The sequence below is a fragment of the Drosophila innubila genome, chromosome X, assembly GCF_004354385.1.
Source record: "Drosophila innubila isolate TH190305 chromosome X, UK_Dinn_1.0, whole genome shotgun sequence".
NCBI classification, from domain to species: domain Eukaryota; kingdom Metazoa; phylum Arthropoda; class Insecta; order Diptera; family Drosophilidae; genus Drosophila; species Drosophila innubila.
In genome coordinates, this window is record NC_047626.1 from 36,527,281 (window position 1) to 36,543,969 (window position 16,689).

General features: G+C 34.9%; 2 protein-coding genes across 4 annotated transcripts in view; both read right to left on the minus strand.

Annotated features, from left to right (window-relative positions):
- The window catches only part of LOC117781296 (serine/threonine-protein kinase S6KL), an 85,535-nt gene that overhangs the window by 37,740 nt on the left and 31,106 nt on the right, over positions 1-16,689 (minus strand). The window contains exons 4-6 of one of the 3 annotated variants that reach the window (XM_034618050.1): positions 7,461-7,559; positions 7,222-7,380; positions 1,329-1,417 (exon numbers count right to left, since the gene is read on the minus strand). In XM_034618050.1, the coding sequence (XP_034473941.1) occupies positions 1,329-1,417; positions 7,222-7,380; positions 7,461-7,559 (347 nt within the window). Of the gene's footprint in view, positions 1-1,328; positions 1,418-6,794; positions 6,919-7,221; positions 7,381-7,460; positions 7,560-16,689 lie in introns of those variants that run through there. The other 2 variants (XM_034618060.1, XM_034618057.1) reach the window with 2 other exon arrangements.
- On the minus strand, positions 3,101-6,974 carry LOC117781331 (autophagy-related protein 101). The gene is made up of 2 exons (XM_034618078.1): positions 6,141-6,974; positions 3,101-6,084 (listed from the first exon to the last, which is right to left on the minus strand). The coding sequence occupies exon 1, from the start codon at positions 6,900-6,902 to the stop codon at positions 6,246-6,248; it is 657 nt and encodes a 218-aa protein (XP_034473969.1). The 5' UTR covers positions 6,903-6,974; the 3' UTR covers positions 3,101-6,084; positions 6,141-6,245.

Here is a 16,689-nt window from a genome sequence, read left to right on the forward strand (position 1 = left end):
TATAATATTTATATTTTATTAATTTACACGTTAGATATAACTTATATTTATATAAAATTATATATTTTTAAATAATTTTGGTATTTTCTGTCGACTTTAATAATGTCGATTGATCTTGTACTTAAAATTCTTATAGAGCTCGACAATGTGTTTCAAATGCACTATAATCACGGGTGACACAGAAAGCAAAATAGCCCGAAAATCTCCTAAAACTCCATACATCTCCATCTGAACAAGCTAGCAGAAAAATCAAATGAACGAACTAAATTACTCATATTCACGGACTTACCTCTCTCGATCACTTCTGTCATTCGACAAATCCAACTAATTTCAAACCATTTAATACATCTCCATTATGGTGCATTATGGATAATTACCCAACTTTAATTGAATATAATTAATTTATATTCAACAATTTTTTATAAGTTATTTCCCTTGAGTGCGCCAGCTCATTCTTCTCACATAGTCGGCATAGTCTACATTGTTGACATTGTTTACATTGTTTACACGTTTACAATTTATAGTTGACACTCAATTGTTTACACGTAGACAATCGTGCAATCTACATGGTGAAGTCTACGCGGCAGATCACTGGTCCCTAGCGTGGACTGCCGTCGACAGTAATTTATTAATGAAATAAATTAACATTTACAAAACTGACTCTGAGGAATAGACGCTGTAGCGCCCTGCTTCTTATCAAACCAACAACTGGAAATGGATGCATGTTTACTTTACAATTAACTTTGTAATATTTGGACAGGCGAGTAATTGCGAATGGAATGCAATTGTATTAATATCTTGTTTATCATTTTTTATGTATTGGTGCAAGACTGTAGATCAGCGGTGGGCAAGTCCTTGCTCGCGCTACTCACAAAACTCAAACAACAACTTTTGACGCCGGGCGCAACTTATTTATGACTCCCTAATAAAACTAAACAACAAACACACAGCAAATGCTCGAGTTTCGGCTGCGACGCGTACAGTCATAAAAGTTTTCATTTTGCTATGATTTATGACTTCAGCAGCGTCTTGTACACTGTGTGAAAAAGTAAAGTTAGTTTTGATGCGTTTTGATGCGTTTTGATTTTTACCACATAATAAGCGTTCGACTTGCAAATAAAATTAATTAGAACTTCTTTGAGTGTATAATTGTTTTGGTTTGTCAAAGCCAACAACAACCACACAGATTTTTCGTCTCGACGCACAGAGTCATAAATGTGTTCATTTTGCTTTGATTTATGACTTCAGAAGTTGTGTTTGTTGTAGATGTTGTTGTAGTGCTCACGATTGCAAATTCCTTGCCCACCGCTGCTGTAGATTATACTTACCTTGTGTGTTAACATTTGGCAGACGATGACGCCCAAGGCCCACCAATCCACTGCATGGTTGTAAGGCTTGTGGTTTATAATCTCAGGCGCTGCAATAAAAGTAGAGAGCGAAAAAACTTTTTACTTACCCGAATAACACATGAAATAAAATGTACAAGAATCAACAAACAGAGTTGTGCCTATAAACATTACCATTACTTTAAAACAGCTGTGGGCAAGCCCTTGCTCACGCTTCTCAGGCTACTGGACGATACCACAACAACTTTTAACACTGCGTGCAAATCATTTATGACCGCCAATCACTGCGGACGGCAGTTCGTGCTAGTAACGAAAGCAGCACGAAGGGTGCGAAAGGCGACTAGCAATATATACAGCTAATATAGACAATTTGCTACGACTGTCCACAGTGCACAGATCGAGTTATATACCGCTCGAAAGGTTAGGTCCAAACTAACAAAATGGCGTACTTAAATTTTTTCTAACTCAACTGGATTTCAATTTCCCGCTAGTTTAGCGTGAAAACTCTAAGTCTCGCTAAAATAAACAGTTTCCAAACCATAGAAGCTACAGATAAGGTGTGTTTGAGAGCTTTTAGGCGTACCCTTAAACTTTTCTTCTAAAGTACTCAGGTAACATTTTACAGGTGAAATAAGGTTTTTTAGCTTACATTTTGGCGATTTCTGATAAAAACGACTTTAACGATTTTTAGAATATGGCGCATAAATTTTGGCTGAGGGGTTTGGAAGATATTACTGAATATACACACTTTTGATCGAAAATCACGTTTTAGTACGAAAAACTTCTTGGTTTTATGAGAAATCTCAACCAAACTAATAAAATATGCATTTAACTTGGTTTTATATATCCTGACCAAAGTTGGTTCAAATCGGACCAGAAATTTTTATGTACAAAGAAGCTCATCCTTTTTGCGCACAGTGCACAATGCCAATTTTCTTTTATTTATTATTATTATTATTATTGTATATTTTTATTTAAAATTTTTATATTAAACTGAATTTTCGTTCGTCACAAAATTGGATAAAACTAAACAACAAATACACAGCAAATGCTCGAGTTTCGGCTGCCAAACCTACCGCCGTAAAAGTGTTAATTTTGCTAAAATTCATAACATCAGAGGGGTCTTTTACACTGTGTGAAAAAGTAAAGTTGGTTTTGATGGGTTTTTATTTTTACATTTGCAAATTTTTTTAAATAGAATAAATTATAACTTTTTTTTAGTATATAGTTGTTATGGGTTATAAAACAAATGAAATCCCATTTCACTAGTATTGAAAAAAGTAATGCTAGTATAAATCGCAGTTAATTCTAGGTGAAAATACTTTTCCAGAAATTTTGTCTTTATATTTATTTTTATTTTTAAATATGTATTCTTCTTCTTATTCAAGATTTACAACGTTATTGAATATAAAATTTACATTTAATTACATATTTTACAGTTGTAGTGTGGACATACATAGAAATAAATATATTATTCTTAATATATACTTAGATCCTATGTAATTTCGTAGATTTGTTGCCAAAACTGCACAAGAATTACTACAAAAACAATCACAATAACTTTTATATGTTTTCCATTTCTCCGGCTTTCTCCCATTTTCTCACTTTTTAAAACACAAAAAAAAAAACAAATAATGTACGATATTCCCATACTCTGGCAACAACATTGCTGATTTTTTTTTTTTATATATTTACAAAATATATATTTCAATAAACACAAAATATACCTTAAATTTAAATATACATTTTTTTTGGCTAAGGCTGACACAAAATGTTGGGCCCACAAATATTTAAATTTCATGAGTGCATTTGTGTCAACTATTTCATGGTTCAAAAGATTTTAATTGCAAATTATAATTTTAACACGTCGGTTTACATTAAAATTAAGCCAATTTGGCCAAAAAAAAAAAACGATTGGTAGAACATAAGTAAAGAAACAAGATAGCATCCGAAAAATTGGAAAATGTGCACGGATCATTATAGGGCAGTGGTTCAAAAAGCACACATTAAACCTTATTTTCAAGCACACGAGCTTGGAAATTTACGATTTGGACACCTAAGTTAAAACTCTGTCATTCCTTTTTATAAATTATAATTTCAAAGTTAAAAAAAAATATATATGTGTTTCCGAAATAAAAATTTCTCCGCTATTTTACATTTTTCATTGATTATGTTGAGCTTCATCATGCATTCTTCATCGCTAAATTGTAAATATGTTTTTTTTCCAATTCAGTTTTATGAATTTATATATAAACACTAGAGTGGGTCAATTTTTTCGCGACAAAGCGGGTATAAAAATCGTAATCTACGACGAATTCTAAAAAGAATTGCTTAAGCAACCATGGGTCTAAAATCAATATCGAGCTTCCTCTTTTTACGAAGTAGTTATACGTATTTCATATATTTTTAATTGTCTGTTAGGTAAAAACTTGCCTCTAAACACACAAAAAAAAAAACCCCAGAAAGAATTATGATAAATTTAGAGATAAGAATTAGTTAGTGGTCTTAACTAGTTTTTTTTAAGTTAAGTTTTAAACATTAGCTCTTTTGTCAAGTTTCTTAAAAGATTCAGTAAAAAGGTTGATTTTGCTTTAATTTTAAAATTCAATTGAGGGAGATCGCCAACTTATTTTTATCTCTAAATTCATCATAAATTGTCCTCTATTTGGGTTTTTAATCTTATTTGTTTTAGAGGTAAGTTCCACTTAACTGCCAATTCCCAATATATGAAACAGGTATTTCCTCTGCGTTAAAAATTTGAAGCTCAATATTGATTGAACACCCATGGTTTCTTGGGAATTTCCCTTAGAATTTATCATAGATAACGATTTTCATAACCGCTTTGTGCATTTTTTTACTCCATACAAATTGACCCACTCTAATAAACACCCTAAATATATTATTCGACAAAAAAAACTACACATAAAATTTGCTTGTAGTCATTTATTACTGTAAATTTAATATCTGACATATCGTAAATTCACCCTGTGTTGTACAAAAAAGCTATGAAATTTTCCAAAAATAAATTTTGTATACATCAACTCACACACTCACACACATATATATACAGACGTTCATGCACACACACACCCTCCTATGTTACCAGACACACACATAGGTAAGTATGTATATATCGAATTTTGCGACTTTGAACCAAAACAAATAACGGTTTCGGTACGTTCCGAAATGATTACTTTGGTAAAAGGTTCTATTTCGGTTCCGGTAATAGCATGGGTATATACCGATAGATCAATACAATTTTAAAATGCTAAACAAAAAATAATATATACATATGTATATATAAATCAATACAATTAATCTAATATAAATTTAAAAAAAATTTTAATATAAAGGAAAATTTATTACATACAGAAGAAAACCATAACAGTAAACTTTTTGCTTTTCTGTACATGAAAAAGAATTTTGTTCGGTTACGGTTACTGCTAATTTCGGTTAACTGTTCCGTTACTAATTCAGGTATTATTCCCTGCTTTAAGTATAAAAAATACGCGTATTGAAAGATATATGGTGCGTATCAGAGATCTGCACCGGTGGCTGTTTTCGACACCAATAATGAACTCATCTTTTTTGCGATGGTGGTGGTAGAAGCACCGCCTTGAATGAGGTTGCGTTGCTTAAACACCGCATACGAAACGAATATGTGGATGAAGCAAATAGAAAATACGCGGTGCCTGAACGCATGCACAAAAATTTACTCGCTCAAAATATTGCGACTCCAGTTCCGTTATTATGTCTTGCTTAATTTTTCTCCTGCGATGTTTTGACGCAGATTAGCGAAATTAAGTAGACAAATTTATAGAATATTGGGAGACAAGATCAATATTCTGTTGATGCTTTAATATTTCTTAATTCATTTTATAAAAATCAAATTGTAAGCGTAGTTTTTCTACACACACTTTTTGTGCAGTACATGCTTGTATATCGAAAATATGCCAACTCAAAATGTGACGCACAGTTCAGGCACTGCATACAAATCAGTAGAAAAAGAAACGAGTGAAAACCACCGAACAACACTAGTAGTTGCGGTGGACCGCTGCAGATCTCTGGTACGTCTGTACACTCTATAAATTATCCGTGCAGATTTTCCATTTAATTTTTAATTATATATGTTAGAAATACTAAAAATGTTTCATAAAATAAGTCTACCGTAAAAAAATACAAATATTCTGAATCATGCCCTCGTAAGAATAGCAAATACCCGACAGGTGATCAAATTCCTGTCACTGACTGAATTTACTTCTCATTAAAATGCATTTGAAATTAACTTTTACTTGACCAATAAGCTTTGAACGATAAAACAGATGCAGTTTTATCAAATTTTGACTTTTTCCCTAATAGTCTCTAATATCGATACTAATGCAGACAGACCAAGCTGAAACTGCTTTAGATGCTGATAAAAAATATATATATATATAGAGTAGGGTGCAACGGAAAACAATTTTGACTTGTTTTTAAGCTCCTGTATTATAAGTGGTGTCCAACAATTAAAATTGTTTGGAAGTTAACCTGTGGTAGAGCAACGTTGATCTAGATTCAGGAGTTTCGAAACCAAATTGAAAGCTATGGACATACAAAAATCACAAAGAATACAAAATTACCCTCACTTAGCATAACCTTATTATGACAGTTAATCTGTGATGGGCCAGAAATAGCATAAGTTTTACAAGATGACTCTAGAAACTGAGTTGCAATTTTCAGGGGGTACAGTACATAACAGTCTAATTAAATAAAAATGGACAAATTATAAAATTCAAGCAAACTTTAAATCACTTTCATTTGAGGGAACTTGACTATCGCTGAAAACAGAAAGGCGTATGGTGTATGGTGGTAGAAAGGTGGACCACTTAAGTAAACATAATCTTGCTCACTGTCGGTCGGTTACATTGCGAGTGTCTCTTTAATTATCTTTTTCATGGCATTTCCCATTGAGGATGCCGTCGATCCAGATGTGGAATAATCGAATTTAAACAAATATGGCTGCACGTCGGGAAACGAAGTGTCAAATATCAAATCAAGCTCACTTTGGCTAGGAGTCTTTGGCACATAGTCATGTCTATTCATAAGTTCCGTTATGTATATAACCTTTTCAGTCAGCATATCAGAAACATTTTCGCGACAAAGCTGACGCTCATCATCGGTCTCATGCTTGATTAAATCCAGATGCACGGTCCAAACCTCCCAAGGTATGGACTCCTGTGGAAATAACCAGCGATTCTTCTTTTTCTGAAAGAACTCCAAACTAATCTGGCCGGAGCCACAGCTTTCATTTGATCGTAGCTTTTCGCTAAATAGATTAATGGCGCGCTTCACCTTGCGCGAAAGGCTATCCGATGTGCAGCAAACGTAGGTGAAATCAATAAAATCACAGTCAACATCTGAATACCCCACAGTGCCAATTGAGTATTGTGCATCTCCCGTATACATATATTTTCCTAAACAGCGGTGGAAGAGCACTGTGTGAAAGATACTAGCAACCGCTTCGTCCACCTGTCGACCCTCCATTGTTAGATCAAATACTTGGGAGCGGGCGTTCATTCTAGAAGTTGATTCGCTTAATTTTGTGGTGGTTACAGAACAGATTTCTTTGGTGTGGTTTCTGGTTCATCAAAATTATGCCATAAAATAGATCGCCTTTACTTATGATTTATACTATAGTGACTATATAGCAGACACCTATGAATTAACTTTTCAAATATTAAATTGATTAAATTATCTAATTTAAAAGTCGTCAAAACTCTGCTCTTTCCCTTTTAGTATTGACTTCGAAATAGGGTCCCTTCTAGACTAACTTAATGCTTCTTACTTAAGCAGTTAGTTTTGTAATAGATAATTTAAATATTTTTTAAGGTCGTACCCATATATTTTAATGTACCACAAATGGTACGTGTATTGGCCCCTAGCTTTAGCCACTTGCTAAGCCCGAAATCAGTCAGCTTTATGTGCAGCTGTTGAGTTAGAAGAATGTTCTCCGGCTTGGCGTCCCTATAAATGATGCCAGCTTTATGCAGAAAATCTGCAAATACATTTAATTAAATATAATTAGAAAACTAATTTTATATACCATTATCCGGAGATATATTATTGTTAACTTACCGATAGCAATCGCAATTTCAGCAACATAGAACCGTAGTAAATCAAGAGAGAAGTGAACTATTTTTGAAAGCAGTTCACCATTGGGCACGTATTCGGATACTATAAAGAGTTGAAAGTGTACATTTAAATTAATGAGTGAAGAAAAGTATTAAAGCGATGTTCAAAAAAAGTACGATTGAACTAATTACTAAAGTGAACGAACAAACTACATACGTCTCAGATTGTGGGTCATATATTCAGTCGTTCTAATCGATTTTGGGCGAATAGCAAGGGCGTAGGCAGGGGAGGACGGGCAAAGGGGGGCCATTGCCCCTTTAAGCTATGACTAACGAATTTTTAACTTCATAAACCCACTCAGAGTTCATCACGTCACATCAGATAGCAAAAACTAGTTCGGCAATCGGCACTGCGCGAAATAGCTATTTTTGGCTAAAAGGTATGTAGGCTTTTTGCCGAATGCCGAACTATTTTTATTTTTAAATATGATTATAATATTTATATAATTTTCATATTTAATTTTTTAATGTTCGTCACAATATTGAATATCGTCACTAGACTTTTACCTCGTGAAGAGGTATTTTTTGGAAGATATAAGAAATTTTTTTGTTTCAAATGTTTCTGCATGTTATTTCACTAATATTATAAAACAGTTGTAGATAGACCCCAACGCAAAAGCTGCCTGCTTTTTAGGTTTACAGCCAGCGCCGTTGCGACGAAAAGTTGCTCCCGGGGCAAAGATTTTGTCGGCGCACCCTCCACCCCCAACAATTTTTTTTTTAGCAACACATTTTTTAAGCAAATAAACAAAACAAAGTTAATTCCTTCAAAAACATATTAAATTGACAACTCCAGTGTCAAACATTTTTACTAAAATTAATTAAATGTTACTACAATAAAAATTTATAACATGATAATTAGCTAGTTAGCAGTTTGAACACTTTTATCTCCGAGACTATTCGAGTTAGAGGAACCAAATTGGGTGACAATACTCTTAGGATGTTGACCTATCGGAAGTTAATTTTAAAATTTGGCCAGGACCACGTCAGCCCTTGTTTTTTTTAGATAAATCAAATATTTGAGACTTCTTTGACTTTTAAAGTGCTGAGTCGTTGCCATTTTATCCGCATATTGTCTGAATTTAACAATACCATCCTGAATACATACTTTAAAAATACATGATAAAATTAAGAATTTTAAACTTTAATTTTATAATGGTTTGCTTTCTCTAAAATTGTAAAATTGATTTAAGGTCCCCCAATTTGAGGTATTTAATTGTTAGCTTTTATGAAAACAAAATCATAAATTACTTTACCCATATTTGGAGATATTCGATTGATAGTCTCTGCTTAGTCTCTCTTGTCCAATTGATGATCGTAAGTGGATCAAATTTATTTGAAGTTTGCTAAATAAACGATGTACTAATGCTGATGTGATGTGAATCGTTTAAAAATCGTTGTCAAATTCATTGTATGCTTTTCAAGTTCACTGTCCAATTTGGATTTAGTGTTAAAGTCCTGTTTGTTAATTCAAATCATCAGAAACACTAAAAAGTGCCTCAAATCTCAATATTAGTTGCTAAATGATGGGGTCGATTGATTCTAAAAATGGAATTCGAAATGTAGCAGTTTCTGGTATGTTTTTGCTATCATCTGCAGCCACATATTAAAATTGTTTTCGCACTTTTCGTTTTCTGATTTATTTGTTTTCAGGCTCAACACCTCAAATTTTTTCTAAGTTCAAACTCATTTTGAAATATCGGCGCCCCTAATATCTTAGCGCCCGGGGCGATTGCCCCCCTTGCCACCCCTCCGAAACGGCGCTGTTTACAGCTATGTCAAGTTTTTGCTGCTGTCATATTTCGACTCTGTATATATACACTTATTTGTTAATATCTTGAGAAAGCGAATTTTCACAGAAAAGTGTGATATGTCAAATAATTTCATTGCACGGAATTTGCAATCGTGAGCACTACAACATCATCTACAACAAACACACCTTTTGAAGTCATAAATTAAAGCAAAATGAACACATTTATTACTCTGTGCGTCGCGACGAAAAATCTGTGTGGCTGTTGTTGGTTTTGACAAAACAAAACAATTATACACTAAAAGAAGTTCTAATTAATTTTATTTGCAAGACGAACGCTTATTATGTGGTAAAAATCAAAACGCATCGAAACCAACTAAATTTTCACACAGTGTACAAGACGCTGCTGAAGTCATAAATCATAGCAAAATGAACACTTTTATGACCGTACGCGTCGCAGCCGAAATTCGAGCATTTGCTGTGTGTTTGTTGTTTAGTTTTATTGGAGGTCATAAATGATTTGCGCGCAGTGTCAAAAGTTGTTGTTGTATTGTCGAAAGTCGCGAGCAAGCCAATTCACCGGTTCGAGTTTTGTGAGTAGCGCGAGCAAGGGCTTGCACACCGCTGCTTTAAAATAAACATGCCGGACGTTAATACTAAAACCCCCGAACACCCAAACACGTCGAGTAGTTCTCTTGTCACGACATCTATCGAAAATACTGTAGCAAGATATCTTAGGAAGATATCACAGGGAAAAGGCGACGAAGTACAACCCCAACGCAACCGCTTACACAATGACCGACCGGATTATACCACCAGAGCATGTGGGAAGAATTAGTGAGTTAGATAAACTGCCAGACGTAGCAAGAATTCCCAAAGATTTTTCCGGTAACAAAGCTGAATTCACCTCATGGTGAAAAGTGTGGACAGAATATATGAAGTTTATTCCGCTCACCAAGGTACCCCAAAACAATATGGGATTTTATCGGTAGTGCGCAGTAAGATAGTTGGGGAAGCCGATACCCTACTGGAGGCAAATAACCCCCACATAAATTGAAAGGCAATTGCACAGTGTCTTAAAGATCACTTTGCAGACCGCACAGATCTTAAGACACTAGAAAACCAATTGTATACACTCAGCCAACTCGACAAATCGATCGACGAATTTTATCAGACGGTGTACTATCATCTGTCTTTAATTCTGAATCAGGTAAACACCACGATTCATCGTCAGAGACGTTGAGAGCCCTTACAAAGATCTACAGGGACAAAACCCTGGATACTTTCATAAGAGACCTATGTTGTTAGCTTTGAAAGAACCAACGGATTTAAAACATGCCCTTCACTTGTGTCGACTAATCGGAAATCAGTCCATTAGAAACGCCGTTAATCTTATACAAGTTTCTTTGTTACCACCGAGGAACACCCAACAGACTCAAAGATTCAATAACCGATTCCCGTTCCGATCTAATATTTCTCAAGCTATCAATAGGAAGAATTTTAATTTATATTGCTCGCCAAAGCCTGCTTTTTTGTCGCAACCAAGTGGACTCATCCATCCGGACAAGAAATATTTACTATAGGAACAGACCGGACAACAACCAGTTCGCTGAAAGAAGATCCTTATCTTCCTGGGAAGATCAAATCCCAAACAAATTCCAGAGACAATTTCTCATTAGCACGGGAGAACCATTAGGGCAGGTTGCGGACGATCAAGCTGATGTTGAAGCTAGCGCTTATGCTGAAGCATATGCTAACGCTTACGCTGACGCCTATGCACACTACGGGGATTAACAGAATTACTTCACTGCAATGATGGAATAAGGCTTCCACAGATATGGCCGAACTCAATTTTTTAGTCTGAATCGTTCCTCGTTGCCTTATTTCCAATATGGAACAAGGGACGCCAAGATCTTGAGTTTTTTCATTGACACTGGTTCCAACCAAAATTACATACAACCTTCAATAGTAGCAAGCCCCAAGGTAAACAAAGAAGATTTTCACGATAATTCGATTGGCGGAAAAATAGCAATTACCCGCCACGTTTTTCTAAACCTTTTCAGTCTCTACGACACGCCGATTAGATTTTTCATACTACCCACTCTCAAAACGTTACATGGCATCTTGGGTAATGATACTATGAAACAACTTTACGTAATAATCGATAAAACGACATCCTCGTAGTAAATGGAAACATACGATTCCAAATCAAACAGTTACCTCCACAGGCTATTAACAATATAAAGCAGCGGTGGGCAAGCCCTTGCTCGCGCTACTCACAAAACTCAAACAACAACAACAACTTTTGACGCCACGCGCAAATCATTTATGACCCCCAATAAAACTAAACAACAAACACACAGCAAATGCTTGAGTTTCGGCTGCGACGCGTACGGTCATAAAAGTGTTCATTTTGCTATGATTTATGACTTCAGCAGCGTCTTGTACACTGTGTGAAAAAGTAAAGTTGGTTTTGATGCGTTTTGATGCGTTTTTGATTTTTACCACATAATAAGCGTTCGACTTGCAAAAAAAATTAATTAGAACTTCTTTTAGTGTATAATTGTTTTGGTTTGTCAAAGCCAACAACAACCACACAGATTTTTCGTCGCGACGCACAGAGTCATAAATGTGTTCATTTTGCTTTAATTTATGACTTCAGAAGCTCACGATTGCAAATTCCTTGCCCACCGCTGATATAAAGGTAAGAACTGAACACATGTCCGATAGTCAAAAAAAAAAAACACACAATAGACACCCTAACGAACACCTTTAGGAATCCTTTCGCCGATCAGATCAAAAATTAACATGCGCTACAAATGTAGTGGGCGAGATCCGAACATCCCCAGACACCCCAGTCTACACTAAACATCCGTATCTTATCGCTCTCAAACAAGAAGTAGAGAGCCAAATCGCTGATATGTTAGACGACGGAATAATACGACCTTCTAGGTCGCCATACAATGCGCCAGTATGGGTAGATATATAGACTAGTTATCGACTACAGAAAGCTCAATTTGGTGACTATATCCGATCGGTACGCTATGCCTGAAATAGGAGAAATCATAGCTAGGAAGCAATAAATTCTTCACGGTCCTCGACCTTTACAGCGGTTTCCATCAAATCCCTTCAAAAGAAAAAGACATAGAAATAACGGCATTTGCAGTCAATGATGGGAAATATGAAGTCACTAGACAACCATTCGGTCTCAAGAACTCCCCCTCAATTTTCCAAAGAGCCATAGATGACATTATAAGGGAACATGTTGGAAAAATTTGCTATGCCTACATCGATGACACTATCGTTTTTAGCAAAACGGAAAACGAACATGCTCATCACTTAGAACAAGTCTTCACGACGTTACAAAATGCAAACATGAAAGTACAGATGGATAAGTGCGAATTTTTCAAAAAAGAAGTCAACTTTTCAGGCTTCACTATCTCAGATCAGGCGTAAAAACCAATCCACAAAAAGTTCGGGCGATTTCTAAGTTTCCTATATCCAAATCTCCCAAAGAGCTGAGATAATTTTTAGGCCTCTCAGGCTACTACCGTAGATTCATAAGAGACTACGCAAAATTGGCGAAACCGCTTACCACTCTTTTGAGACGTAAAGGCGGTCGAATCTCAACCAGAATATCAGACAAAATCCAAATAAACATGAATAAACAGGCGATAGAGGCTTTGACAAAATCAAACAGACGCTCAAATCAACAGACGTTATTCTAAAATACCCCAACCTTAAAGAGTTTCACTTAACAATATACGCTTCAAACTTTGCAATCGGAGCCGTTCTCGAGCAAGAGGGCAAACCCATTACTTTTACATCTCTCACTCTGTCAAAAACAGAAGAAAACTACGCGACAAACGAAAAGGATATGCTTGCAATCGTTTGGGGTTTGCAAAGCCATCGAACATACCTATACGGTATAGCTAAGGTCGAAATCTTTACAGACCACCAACCCCTTACAATCGCCCTAAGCAACAAAAACCATAACTTAAAAATTAAAACGTTGGTCAACTTTTATAGAAGAATTTAATCACGAACTTAAATACAAACCAGGTACCTCCAACGTAGTGACAGATGGTTTATCCAGAAACCCAATTATCGAGTTAAACAGTACCGAGGCCACAGTAATGAGCGACGAAAGTTCGTCACATAATTTAATCCCTTCAATGGAAGCTCCCATTAATTTTTTCAAAAACCAACTTTTTTTATTAACCATTGAAAAACCATTTCCAACATACCACAGACACATAGTTACTCGACCAAGCTACACAGAAAACGAATTAATTCAAATTTTTAAAGAAAGGCTCGACCCGAGGTTGGTTAACGGTTTGCGCACTCCACTCATGGGACGAATTCAAGAATTTTACCCAAACCATTTTTCATCTTATAAAATAAGATATACCCAAAGACAAGTAGAGGACATTACCGACATTAACAGACAAAACGAAATAATAGCCCCAGAAAACAGGACAACTTTTAAAGAATCCACATTTTTGATTTGCAAAAAAAAAATGCAATTAATTATTAATCATAGAAAAACTCACTACAATCATTCAACCTATCTCATCCATTGTAAACATACCTCTCCTTTGAGCTGTCGCAAGTCAATATTACTTAAAAAGACTCAAACCCTCAACTAAAAACAAAGGAGCAATTGAAGCCTTAGGCACAGCGTGGAAATGGTTGGCAGCTACCCCGGACCACCATGATCATGAAGTCATAATTAATAAAATAAATGATCAACTAGAGAATAATAACAAACAAGTTGTTATAAACCGTATAGTAAATGAAAAAATCAATCAATTGACAAATATAACTAACGCAATCCTAAAAGTAACTTTAAGCTCAGAAGAAATTATTAACCAAAAAACAAATATTCTTACATACAAAATACAGTTGGTAAAAGAAGAATTAACAAATATTATACATACAATTACATGGGTGGAGTCTAATGCCGTAAACTTTTTTATTTTCTCAGCAATAGAAACTGACATTGAAGTACTCTCGCTTCAAATGATCAACGAGCTAAACATAAACAACACCAAGACAACAATACGAGTACATAGGCAACCTGGTCAAAACAACAACATGGACGCCTAATAGAATAATAATATAAGCAGCCAAAGAATAACAACAACGGGACCAACGGATGCAAGACGACACCCAACCAAACCCAACTGTTAAGGAACGCAGCTCCAACAACAGCAGCGGTAACAACGACTAATGGCAGCCCAAGACGATAGCAGCGGCGCATAAACAACGACGCCGGCAGAGAGTAGGTTAAGTGGATATTTACACCAGGCAACAAATTTGGACTTTTTTCTTCTGAATTGAACCAAACCCAGTTTTTTGGATAGATGTGGGGCCCCAAACGACGAAAAACATTTTTTTTTCTAAGGCAGAGTTTTTTTTTTAGAATTTTTTAAAATTTGGCTTTTTGTTCTTGTCGGTTTTTAGAGGCACGCCCACTTTTGTCATCATTACTCGAGAATGGCAAAAACAAACAAAAGCTTTACTTTTCCTAAAAGCTAATGAATATATCTGTAATTCATCCGTACACATTCTAAGATTTACCCAGTAGTTTATTAGCTATTAATTTTTTATTCTTAAGCCCTTTTTTTTTTGCTTTTTTTACTTTATAATTCAAGGAAAACACAAATTATGAACTTTGGTTTAAATTTTTTTTTTTGAAAGCTGCATTATTTGAGCGTCGTTTAAGATATGATTCATTCAAATCTATGGAGAAACAGCGATATAATAAAATTTTATATCTATGCATGTTTTTCATATCTTAACCAAGCTGACAGAATTTCAATTTGTTATGGTCTACACATTATGACCAAAGTTGGTTCAAATCGGTCGAATATATCATATAGTCGCCATAGGAACGATCAGTCGAAAATCAAGTTAAGGTATGAAAAACTTTTTGTTTTTAAATATATATTTGATATGACCGAATATGCATTTAAGATGGTTATTTGGACTATTGAATTTGTTTCTATATATATAGCTATATTAATTACCCATTGTTAAAATCTATGGAAATTCGGCTAAGTTATTAGCATATAAACAATGAAACAAGTTTTTCGAAAAGGCTGATTTTCGACTGATCGGTCCTATGGCAGCTATGTGTTATAGTGGTCCCATTCCAACCAAATTTGGACAGGTTGTAAGACAATACGAGATTCTTAATTTGTAAGAATGGTACAAATAACTTAATAAGTAAAAAAGTTTTTAGTATTAATTCTAGCTTATCGACCGTTCGTACGATCGTTCCTATGGCAGCAATATGATATAGTGCTCCGATTTCAAACAAATTTGGTAAAGATGTACTGGGCAATTAAAAATAGTCAATTTACGAGATTGGTTGAGATATCTCCAAAAATAAAAAAGTTTTTTATTCTAAAACTTGATTTTGTACCGATCGGTCCTATGGCAGCTATATGATATAGTGAACCGATTTTAACCAACTTCGGTAAGGATGCATAAGACCAACTTATATGCATATTCTATCAGTTTAGTTAAGATATTTTCAAAAACAAAAAAGTTTTCCATACTAAAACTTGATTTTAGACCGATTTTGATTTTAGACCGATACACAATTTGTGAGTTTGGTTAAAATATATTAGAAAAAAAAAATTTTTCATACTAAAGGTGGATTTTCCACCGATCGTTCCTTTAGCACCTATATTGAATAGGGATCCGATTTGAACCAAATTTGGTAGGAATAAATAACACATTACCAGATATATAACCTGCGCGATTGGTTGATATATCTTAAGAAACAACACAGCTTTTCGTACTAAAGATGGATTTCCAACTGATCGTTCCTATGGCGACTATATGATATAGTTGACCGATTTGAACCAACTTTGGTCATAATGTGAAGGACAATTACAAATTCTAATTCTGTGAGCTTGGTTAGGATATCTCAGAAAAGGTCTAAAGGTCATGCCGCTCTACAAGGAAGTCATAAAAATCAATAAATTGCTTTCGTCACTAGACTTTTGCCTCGTGTAGAGGTTCTTTTTGTGGGACATCAGAAATTTTTTCAATGGCATTTGACACTGTAACTATATCATTAATGCAGGCATATAGTGAAATATGTAAATTTATTTGTTGAATTTCTTTTATATTTAAAAACATTTTTTCTTAAATTATAAAACAAAAACTAGGGGCTGCGCCCAATGCTAGCTTCGCTCGCGTTGCTACAGTCGGACCGTAAAATGGTGGTCCGATTTGAACTAACTTTGGTCAGGATATATAAAACCAAGTTAAATGCATATTGTATCAGTTTGGTTCAGATATCTCATAAAACCAAAAAGTTTTTCGTACTAAAACGTGAATTTCGACCGATAGAAAAATGTGTTTATTTAGTAAACAGGTAATATCTGCCAAGCCCATCAGCCAAAAT